Genomic DNA, 11945 nt, shown 5'->3' on the forward strand with positions numbered 1-11945 from the left:
CATCCTTAAACTTTTATGGTATAGATTGGTGAGCTGGGTTAACGCACACATTGGAGGCTTGATGGAATCTACTGATATCTTGGGTAAGGAAGGAGCGGTCATGCGACTATAAAAAGGGAGTCAGATGAGAAGGGGTCAGAGCTTACTTGGGAGATACATGATGCATGTTCTCTGTTTGTAACCTCTCCAGAATTCTGTAATAAAACCGTTTGTTTCACTTCAGTCTGATCTACTCGTCTCATTTGTTTTGCATCAACGAACACGCAGGACTGGTTTCGTCCACAATAGAAAAAAGTATTGGGACACATCTTCTACTTATTGAGGTCAGGTGTTTCAGTCACACCCATTGCTAATAAGTGATAAAGCAACACCGCCACTGGACTCTGGAGCAGTGGAAACACATTCTGTGGAGTGACAAATCGCGCTTCTCTATTTGGCAGTATGATGGATAAATCTGGGTTTGGCGAATGGTAGGAGAACATTACCAGCCTGACTGAATTGTGCCAACTGTAAAGAGGAGGGATATTGATTGGGGGTTGTTTTTCATGGGTTGGCCTAGAGCCCTTAGTTCCAGTGAAGGGAAGTTTTAATGCTTCAGCAGACCAAAACATTTTGGACAATTGTATACTTCCAACTTCAGAACAGTTTGAGGAAGGAGGCCCTCTCGCCTAACATCAGTGTCTGACCTCATAAATACTCATCATGGGATGTCATAAATACATAAATACATATGCTATATGTATAAACAAACTCCAACTAGTCCAAAAACGCCGCAGCCAGGGTCCTCACTAAAACTAGAAAATTTGAGCATATTAGTCCAGTGCTATCATCACTTCATTGGCTACCTATTAAATTCTGTATTGATTATAAAATCCTTTTATTGACTTATAAAGCCCTACATGGTCTTGCTCCTGAATACCTGCAAGACCTTATTTATCATTATGAGCCATCACGACTACTCAGATCCCAGAGTGCTGGCTTATTAATAGTCCCCAGAATTCAGAAGGTTTCAGCTGGGGGAAGAGCTTTTTCTTATAAATCCCCCAAACTCTGGAATGATCTTCCAGAAACTGTTCGGGACTCAGACACAGTCTCAATCTTTAAGACTAGGCTGAAAACTCACTTGTTCAGTTTAGCTTTTGGTAGCTAATATTCCCCCTTAGATAAAGGCAGCAGATCCAGGGGTCCATGGACACAGGGAATTATAGTAAACTGAGACACTGTTGCTGTCGTCCCGCTGCTCGCACGCGGTCACTCAGGTTTGTGGACGGTGGAGCGGAGGGATGCCGAACTGTTTCAGAGTGCTGCCATGTCTGTGTGTCCTTCTGGTTCTCTCCTGTTAGTTAAGCTGTCATAGTCAGATCTGCCGGAGTCGTTAGCCACACTCTGTAAATGTTTACATACCCTGTTTATGTACAAACGGATAGAACAAAACTAATTCCCTCTCCCTGCTTTATTTCCGAGTATACAATCACCCTTATATCCGGCTGGAGACTGAAGGACGACTGACTGCTGAGCCCTCCTGCTACCCACTTCAGACCAGCTGCCCACGCCCCAGCTACCACCACCTACCTTGGATGAGCTGCCCACCCTTCGCTGATGTTCTCATAGACTCCTAGTTATTCCTAATACCAATATTAATGCTGTTAATATTAGTAATATAATCACTTATAGGTAGTTTGACCAGAGGAGGATGGGTCCCCCCCTGGTGAGCCTGGTTCCTCCCAAGGTTTCTTCCTCAGGGACTCCCTTTCTGAGGGAGTTTTTCCTTGCCACTGTTGCCCCTGGCTTGCCCACCGGGGGGTTTCTGTACATTCTTACAGTTCTCTTGAAACTTTTTCTTTTCTGAAATTCTGTAAAGCTGCTTTGTGACAACATCCATTGTAAAAAGCGCTATACAAATAAATTTGATTTGATTTGATATGGGATCTCATAAAAGCACATATTACTTTGTTATATTTTGAAAAACTCTGATCTTGACTACAGCACTACTATAAAGCATGTTCACCACTCATCAAACAGCAATAACAACACAAAATCTCTACCCTTAAGAGCATTTTCTAAAAGCTCAGTTTCAGTGACCTCAAACACTTAAAACATATACATTATATTGCCAAAAGTATTTTCACCCATCCAAATCATTGAATTTAGGTTCCAATCACTTCTATGGCCACGGGTCTATAAAACCAAGCATCTATGCCTGCAGACTGCCTCTACAAACATTAGTTAAAGAATGGGTCGCGCTCAGGATCTCAGTGAATTCCAGTGTGGTACAGTGATAGGATGCCACCTGTACAACAAATCCAGTCGTGAAACTTCCTCACTACTAAATATTCCACAGTCAACTGTCAGAGGTGTTCTAACAAAGTGGAAGCGATTGGGAATGACAGCAACTCAGCCACGAAGTGGTAGGCCATGTAAAACAGACAGAGCGGGGTCCGCAGATGCTGAGGCACATAGTGCATAGAGGTCACCAACCTTCTACAGAGTCAATCACTACAGACCTCCAAACTTCATGTGGCCTTCAGATTAGCTCAAGAACAGCATAGAGCATTTAATGGAATGGGTTTCCATGGCTGAGCAACTGCATCCAAGCCTTACATCACCAAGCACAATGCAAAGCATAAAATTTTCCCAACTTTGTGGCTGCGCACCAGTGCACAAAGCAAGGTCCATAAAAACATGGATGAGCGAGTTTGGTGTTGAAGACCTTTACTTGCCTGCACAGAGTCCTGACCTCAACCTGATAGAGAGCGAAGACTGCGAGTCAAGATAAGAGTCAAATGTGCTTCTGAAAGAATGGTCAAAATTCCAATAAACACACTCCTAAGCCTTGTGGAAAGCCTTCCCAGAAGGGTTGAAGCTGTTATAGCTGCAAAGGGTGGGCCGACATCATATTAAACCCTATGGATTAAGAATGGCATGTCACTCAAATTCATATGCATGTAAAGGCAGATGAGTGCATACTTTTGGCAATATAGTGTATGTTTAGTTTAATAACACATTCATAACTCTGTACTGTATTCTCTGCTATCTGTATTTTCCCTCTTTCACTCAAGGGACGTAAATGATGAGCTCAAAAATCAAGACAGTTAATCAAGAATAATCATTGCCAATGATTTTATCATTGTTGAGAATTGCTGCAGCTCTAATTTAGAACAGCCAGCAGAAAAGAAGCTCAGGTTGATCAAATAAATACATTTACAGTAAATGTAAAGAGACAGTAATAAAGAGACAGTAAAAAGAAGAACCAGGCATTTATTTTGATTTTAGTTTTTAAGAAAAGGATCTGTCACTCTCAACACATTTCTCAGTGCATTTTAATTGGCTTACAGGACAGCTGTGATGTAACAAAAACAACAGCACAATTATAATATAATAATCATATTTTACAGAAGAGGTGTGGTTATAGTCTTGACTGTAAAGTTCTCACTACTATCATAATAAAGAAAATAAGCATATATATAAAATACATTGTAACGTGGAGCGAGGTAGCGGGCGCATGTGCAGAGGTAAGCGACTTTTATTGAGGGCAAATCCAGAATCAGGGTCATAACGGTCCAGGGTCATAGAGCCAATACGGATAGAACGGGGTGCAGACATGACAGACAAACCAGAATACAACAGAACAGAACAAAACACAGCATACATCAAACAAAGACCGATACATCAAACAAAGACCAGCAAACACAAAGGGCAAACACAGGGTTTAAGTACACAGGGAAAACGAGGGACAGGTGAAAACAATCAGGGGCGGAGTTAAAAACCAAAACAAAGGCACATGGACAGGACTGGGAGGGGCCAATCGTGACATACATAAAAAGCTGTTTGATGTTATTGAGCTTTATAAAGCCTGAATTTACAGTTTCTTCACAGCCACGTCTTATTTCTCTCACAGTTGACATAGATTGGGTTTTCTTGTGTTGTATTTTGACCTAGGAAAGGAGAGAGAGAGCAGAGTTAGTTTGGCAGCTCAACAGCGTTTTCATCATTACAGGTTAAAGTGAGTTGAAATACAGTAGCATTGAAAAGTTTGGAATCGCTGTTCAAAAGTTTGAATCTATGTTTTCAGTAATATAAAAGCAAATATTAAAAAGATCCTAATATGTTAGTCCTGTACAACTTTACCGGTTTCAAATAATTGGTAGGACATATAAATAAAAAATCAAGAAATGCTTGATGTGCTGAAGCTGTAGAAGATTTTAAAATGACTTAGGAAACTGTAGTGGAAATGGGGTTGGTTGGCACAGTGTTCATTTCTGGTCAGTACAAAAAATTTAACTTTTAAAATGACTGCCCTCTTGACCAACGTTCATTTTGTCAAGAGCTCTGAATATTATAATCTGTTAAGGTGGGAATAATTTTTCTTTTTTTTAACCACCCTGCAGTGGACTGGCAACCTGTCCAGGGTTTTTCTATCCTTTCAGCCAATGACTGCTAGGATGAGCTCCAGCTGTCCCTATAACCCAGCAGGATAAACAGCCTAGAAAATGTGCGTGTGCTGGAAATTTAGTCATATTTGTTAGTAGAAGGTTCAATCAGTTAGGTTTTGCTATATGCTTGGAATGCCATTGGTATGTAATGCTAGAGTTTTTATGTTGATGAGGTTGGTTGGCACATGTCAGCATGTAATGTCAATATATGTCAGCACTGTACATGCCAACCAACCCCATGTTGGGGCCCAGGTTGACGTGTCCCCAACCCCAGGCTGACGTGTCCCCAACCCCAGGCTGACGTGTCCATTGTTTTCTGTAAAACACTGTTGAGTGAGGCCTGTTATATAGCAGGGCTAACACTGTTGGTCTTAGCTGTGTGTTTGGCTTGCATGTGATATCATATGCTGGATGTACTTTGGTGGTGACTAAACTCAGCCTGACAATAACTACACACAGCCTTAGTGCTGTTGAGCGAGTCGTCTGGCAAAAAAAATGCAAGAGGCCTCTCTCCACCATTCACGATTCAAAGAGTTCAGAGCAAATTCTGTCTGATTCACTTGAGGGCTGGCTTGGCACATATATAATTAGCAGCTTGACCTACAAGTCACAGAATCAAAAAGTATCTGTGTTAATGAACAATTTTTTTTGCAGTGCATTAGACTGCATTAATACTTTATTATCTCATTCATTTCAACAGCCCTAGTTTTTAGCTAAAACGTTCATCTTATTGATCACAATAGTAGACCACACCTACCAGATACAGTCATCTTACAATCATATCAGTTCTATTGAAATACTCACAGCAACCTCTGCAGGCACTCTTCATTGATCTGAGCTCCATGTCATTCTCTGAGCAGGAGAAACCGAATAACATCTTTCATTCCAGCATTGAATTGTAAATTGTTAATTGTGTTATAAATTATTCAGTGTATTGTGAGTTGTGTTTTACCATAAATCGTCTCTTCTTTTGTGTCTCTTTTGCCTGAAGCTTAGATCAGGAAAAATCACACTGTTGGTCATGTTGGTATGATACACAGCATGGAAAAATAAATTGACTTACTCTGATGAAAATAAATGTTTGTATATAAAGGGTCTGCTGACATAGTTGAACGTAGAATATATTTGGCCAAAGAAATCAAACATATTTTTGGCTCCACTATTAAAGTACTTTCCTGAATCAATTCACTGTCCCATTTTGTATCAAGCAAGGACCTTAATGCTGAGTGGGGGACTCCAGCATGCCAGACCCAAGAATCATTTCAAATAGTGAAAGTCATGAAGAGTAAAGTAAACGGTAAAACTAAAGCAGTGGGGGGAATTTGTTAAAGGTGCCATAGAATGCATTCATTTAGTATTTTTGTTCTCTGATGTCTGCATAGAAGATACAACCCCAAGCGCAAAATACGACAACAGAGACCCCAGACTGTTGATCAAATGAAGTTGTACATCAAGAAAGAATGGGGAAGAATTCCACCTACAAAGCTTCAATAATTAGTGTCCTCAGCTCAGTTAAAAGAAAAGGTAATGTAACACAGTGGTAAACATGCCCCTGTCCCAACTTCTTTGGAACGTGTTGCAGGCATCAAATTCAAAATGAGTGAATATTTTCAAAAAACAATAAAGTTTGAAACAGTAAATATCTTGGCTTTGTAGTGTATTCAGTTGAATATAGGTGGAAAAGGATTTCCACCTCAAATCATCGTATTCTGTTTTTATTTATGTTTTACACAACGTCCCAACTTCATTGGAATTGGGGTTGTATGTCACTTTGGTCGAGGTCAAAAATGCTCCAATGTGGTTTTACTTAGAATAAAACAAGCTGTTTCCCTTTTTTGGTGAGTCATGAATAATCTGATGAGCTCTGCTCTGATTGGATGGTTTACAGTGAGGCACCATAACAGCTCAGAAAGAAGCAACGTGTTGAAATAGACACAGGCAGGAAAATAAAATGGACCTCTGTGTAAATAAGCTGCCATCATACTATTTAATTAGCTATGCTAGTTACTTGAAGCTTGCTAGTAGCTCACATTACCTGTACTAGCTATTTACTTTCCATCTCAACAATAATGTAAAGTAAATTAAAGCTGTTGGCTCACTATGAAACTTTCAGTTTAAGGTGATCTGGTTTCAACCGTAAAAAACTAGACAAAATCACACAGCATGGCTACTACCTACAGGTTGTGGTTGATGTTTAGATGCTAAAGTTGAACTGGCCCTCTTTTCAGTGTCTTCAGTGTCAAACTCTGAGCGAAGCTGCTTAATATTGTCAAAGGTTTGAGAAACTGTCCGGAGTGAAATGTGCAAAATAACAACTTTGAATTAAAATTGTCTGGGATGCTGGTAAATATGTAGGAGCTATAGTTGGCTTCATTCTCAACTTTCTTTGTGAATTTTCTGTTTAATCTTAAATGTTGCTGCAGATATATTCTAGCACCTGTACAAGTTTTAGCATTTAAGGTGGAACAGAATGCTCAATCGAGAAGCTGGAAAATAGGAAGCCAACTTCAGTCTTGTTTAAAGATTAACATCAATTATGCCCATGGATAGTTAGGTTCCTTGGAAAGGGTATGAAAAGTACCAACAACCCCTTCACAGCCTGGAACAGTACATTTCTGCACATAGTCTGCCATTTTCATTGCTGCTGCTCCACCGTTGTCATTTCATTCTTTACAGTACCTGCTGGACTAGAATGTGGGCTGGTGTATGTAATTTTTCGGGGGGGTAAATTTTGAGTCAAGACCATTATGTACCAATTAAAGATTTTGAGAATTGGCCCATCCCCCAAATACAAATGTAGGATTTATGAAGGAGAAGACAACCTCAGTGTTTGAGATTCATGGTATGTTAGTTCCATGTACCAAACTACTAATTCAACTCTGCCAGTGCAAACACAGTTCGATTCGATGGCATCTTAAAGTTGAAAGTGGGCTGTATCAAGTCCACCCTAAAATTTAACCCTAAACCGAGCCCAACACACATCTCAGAAAGTCAGACATGAGCAGTTGAGGTCCATTGGGATTGGAAAATATCTCACCTCTACTTTATATCACCTTTGTTAAAAAATGTTTTGTGTTAGCCTCAGAAGCCAGTTTCACCAGTTTCTAACCACACGTCCACTCAACCCAGCAGTGATGGTAAGGTGTTTAAAAACTCCATTAGCATTTCTGTGTCTAATACACTGAAACCAGCACTACACAACTATGATGCCACATGTCACTGGTATACTGAGAATGGGCTCCAGTGGTTCTGTGGTGATCCCTTTCTACTGATGGATGAACTAAAGGGGGTGACCAAACACTTATACAAGCTGTAAAGCAGTAAACGTGTACTACAACACTGTAACTTTACAACTTTACATGACACATAGTTTACCTTGAACACCCTCTTGTCTCATACAGAATCTTCCTGTAAAACACACAAAATAACTTCCATTGAGAGCTCTGTTGTCATTTAACCTTCAAAATTTAGTTTGACACTGAACTGCTAGACAATCCTGCATAACCAGTATGTTGCTGCAGTCAGAAGAAAACCTCATATCTCCATTTTTCAGTTTTTGTCATGGTTTGAAAATGCCTGTGGCCCTCTACATTCTCTGTCAATGTCATGATGAATGGACCAAAAGAAATGGCACAAAATTGCTTCGGAAAAAGTCTGGTTCCATTGACTTACATGAAAAGTAAAGTAGGTTTTTCCCTTCTCCTGTAAAGTTCACATTTTGGAGATACAAGGTTTTCTTCTGACAACAGCGATATGAACATGCTGAGTGACCAGTTAAACCAGCACCAGCATGGATGCTGGTATGCTGTTCAATTAATAGACCAGCATGAACCAGCTTGAACTAATTTAAACCAGCATTCAGAATTCTACTGTTTCAGCTGGGAACACATGTCAGTAGTAAGACCTTTGAGGCATTTAAGCTGCTCAAGACTGATCTCTTATGAACACACCTACTTATTAGACATATTATTATGGCATCAAAACAAAATAGACAGGTCATATTTGGTGTGGTTTAAAATAATAAACTGTATATTTAAAGTCTCACCTTTAATCCCTGTGCAGCAAATACATACTGGTAACAGTAGTAATACTACTGCTCCTGATGTTCCTGCTATGATGGTTTTCTGGTATTCAGAAACACCTGTGGATAAATGAAAAATGGAATTAAAATGAAAATCAGTAAAATGTGTGATTAATGACAAAAGTGGGAGAAAGATTTTACTTTGCTTTTTGTTACCATATGGCAACCGTATGCAGCAATTGAATACGCTGCAATACATAAACACTGCCATAGGACACAGTGACATTCATCAGCCATACATGAAACATAACAGACAAAACAGCCGTATATGCATGTGTTGTTTCGTTTAGTTTTTTTTACAGAAATGTTTGAAATAATTATCTTGATTAGTTTGGATATGTATCATCAGTATGTCCCCTATCTATGGTCACACAGATGAGATACTGAGATTAACTATGAGGAACAGAAAAGATAAATAAAAATTCAGTTTCCAAAAAATCTTTTATCTTCGAGAAAGAGGAGGAAATCAAGCTCCATCTTGATATCTGAAAAAATCCACAGGTGTTTCTGTCCATCCTTCTACTAAAAACTAAGAAAGTAATTGTTGCCATATGGAACCAATATCCAATAAAGATTTACAACCCCAATTCCAGTGAAGTTGTGTAAAATATAAATAAAAACAAATCCTTTTCAATCTATATTCAATACACTACAAAGACAAGATATTTAATGTTCAAATGGATAAACTTTGTTTTTTTGCAAATATTCACTCATTTTGAATTTGATGCCTGCAACACGTTGGGACAGGGGCAACAAAAGCCTGGGAAAGTTGAGGAATGCTCAAAAAACATTCCACAGGTGAACAGGTTAATTGGAAACAGGTGAGTGTCATGATTGGGTATAAAGGGAGCATCCCTGAAAGGCTGAGTCATTCACAATCAAGGACGGGGTGAGGTTCACCACTTTGTGAACAGCTGCATGAGCAAATAGTCCAACAGTTTAAGAACAAAGTTTCTCAATTGCAAGGAATTTAGGGATTTCATCATCTACAGTCCATAATATCATCAAAAGATTCAGAGAATCTGGAGAAATCTCTGCAAGTAAGCGGCAGTTTAAAACCAACACTGAATGCCCGTGACCTTCGATGCCTCAGGCAGCACTGCATTAAAAACCCACATCATTCTGTAATGGATATTATCACATGGGCTCAGGAACACTTCAGAAAACCACTGTCAGTGAACACAGTTCGTTGCTCCATCTACAAGTGCAAGTTAAAACTCTGCCATGCAAAGTGAAAGCCATATATCAACAACACCCAGAAACACCGCCGGCTTCTCTGGGCCCGAGCTCATCTGAGATGGACTGACGCAAAGTGGAAAAGTGTCCTGTGGTCTGACGAGAATTGTTTTTGGAAATCATGGATGTTGTGTCCTCCGGGCCAAAGAGGAAAAGGACTGTCCAGATTGTTATCAGAGCAAAGTTCAAAAGCCAGCATCTCTGATGGTGTGGAGGTGTGTTAGTGCCCATGACATGGGTAACTGACACAACTGTGAAGGCACCATTAATGCTGAAAGGTACATACAGATTTTGGAGCAACATACGCTGCCATCCAAGCAACGTCTTTTTCAGGGACGTTCCTGCTTATTTCAGCAAGACGATGCCAAGCCACATTCTGCACGTGTTACAACAGCGTGGCTTCGTAGTAAAAGAGTGCAGGTACTATACTGGCCTGTCTGCAGTCCAGACCTGTCTCCCATTGAAACTGTGTGGCACATTATGAAGCACAAAATACAACAACGGAGACTGTTGAGCAACTGAAGTTGTACAAGAAAGAATTCCACCTACAAAGCTTCAACAATTAGTGTCCTCAGTTCCCAAACGCTTACTGAGTGATGTTAAAAGGAAAGGTGATGTAACACAGTGGTGAACACGCTCCTGTCCCAACTTCTTTGGAATGTGTTGCAGGCATCAAATTTAAAATGAGTTTTAAAAAATGAGTTTTATTGTTTAAAAAAAAGTTTATCCGTTTGAACATTAAATATCTTGTCTTTGTAGTGTATTCAATTGAATATAGATTGAAAAGGATTTCATTGGAATTGGGGATGTAAACCAGAATTAGGGAAATACTATTTTGTTCCAGAGGCACAGCCAGACATAGATATAATGTACATGAATGGAAATGTGAAAACTTACCAAGCTGCACCTCCTGATAGGCGATGCTGCAGTTGATTCCCTCATGAAGCTCACAGCGGTAGAGGCCCAGATCAGACTGCTGTACATTACGGAGGAGGATGGAGAAGTTTCCAGATTCTGAGAGCTTGGTGAACGTCTTAATACGTTTATCACTGTTATTCCAGAACATTTCTTCACCCTGCAGACTGATCTCCACTAGATTATCTGCTGGTATAGTCCTGTGACTCCACACTGCTGCTATATCTGCAGTCTTGTTTGATCTGAGGAGGGTCGCTTTAAAGTTACACGGCAGCAGAACATCAGACTGCAGATCAGTGGTTACGCTGCTTCTGCCAACGTACTGCATTTGACATCCTCCAGATCCTGTGTGAAAGCATGAAAACCATCATCAGCCATGAAAACCACCCAACCATCACGAAGAAACAGCTAATGTAGATGTTTATGAGAATTCAGCTCACCTGTAACCAAACAGCACCACCAAAGCATCCACAAACCAAAGAATCTCAGCTCAAAGAGCAGAACCATTGCGTGTTTCACCTGCTTAACACTGCAGTATCTGAAAAACAGCCTGAGAAAATGCAGTGATGGTGAGAGACTGCTCTTAACATCACTTCCTGAAAAAAGCTAAAATAACAATCCATAGATACTCGGAAGCTGCTCCTACATTCATTCACAAAAAAAGTACATGCTCTATTTTCACACCCTGAAATAACATACAAGACATTGTGCTGAGTTAACACTTTATGCTCAGGGAGTTTATCTGAAAAGTCACTAGAGGTGATAAACAGTGATTTACAAACAGCTGATTAAAGTCATTCTGGATCAACACTTTTATTTAATAACTTTAATCCCAAATTCACTTGTACCAAGAAACACACAGTAGAGTGCAAAAGTCCACATTTCATTTATATCATTTCCAGTCAAAACAGCAAAGTGCAAGTTATTTATTTTTCACAGTCAGGACAAATCACAAAACATTTGAAGCTGCACTACATACGATTTTTTTCTTTAATTAAACAGAAGTAACATTACTGAGTCAGGAGAAAAGGCACTAAATCTGGTGTGTATGTGCTGCTGGGAGGCACCCCTGTGTGTAGAGTCAGGAGTTTTTCAAATCAAGTCATAATGTCTTTACATTTATTATTGTCACGCACAGACTCAAAAAGAAGGTCCAGCTCAATGTTTAGGTCTCAAAATCAACATTATACTGATGACATTATGATCACAACAGTGGACAATTCACTCACATTCTCAGACAACACACACTTCAGTGAGTTCTCTTTGAGTTCTCTTACAAC

The 11945-nt window shown here is 39.7% G+C and overlaps 1 protein-coding gene across 1 annotated transcript; it reads right to left on the bottom strand.

Annotated features, from left to right (window-relative positions):
- Positions 1-3781: 3781 nt before the first annotated feature.
- LOC108437636 lies at positions 3782-10993 on the bottom strand. Its single transcript, XM_037533685.1, has 6 exons — positions 10648-10993; positions 8479-8574; positions 7809-7841; positions 5386-5424; positions 5238-5285; positions 3782-3935 (listed from the first exon to the last, which is right to left on the bottom strand). The coding sequence occupies exons 1-6, from the start codon at positions 10991-10993 to the stop codon at positions 3871-3873; spliced, it is 627 nt and encodes a 208-aa protein (XP_037389582.1). The 3' UTR covers positions 3782-3870.
- Between the last annotated feature and the right edge of the window lie 952 nt (positions 10994-11945).

This window comes from Pygocentrus nattereri, chromosome 23, assembly GCF_015220715.1.
Source record: "Pygocentrus nattereri isolate fPygNat1 chromosome 23, fPygNat1.pri, whole genome shotgun sequence".
NCBI lineage: Eukaryota > Metazoa > Chordata > Actinopteri > Characiformes > Serrasalmidae > Pygocentrus > Pygocentrus nattereri.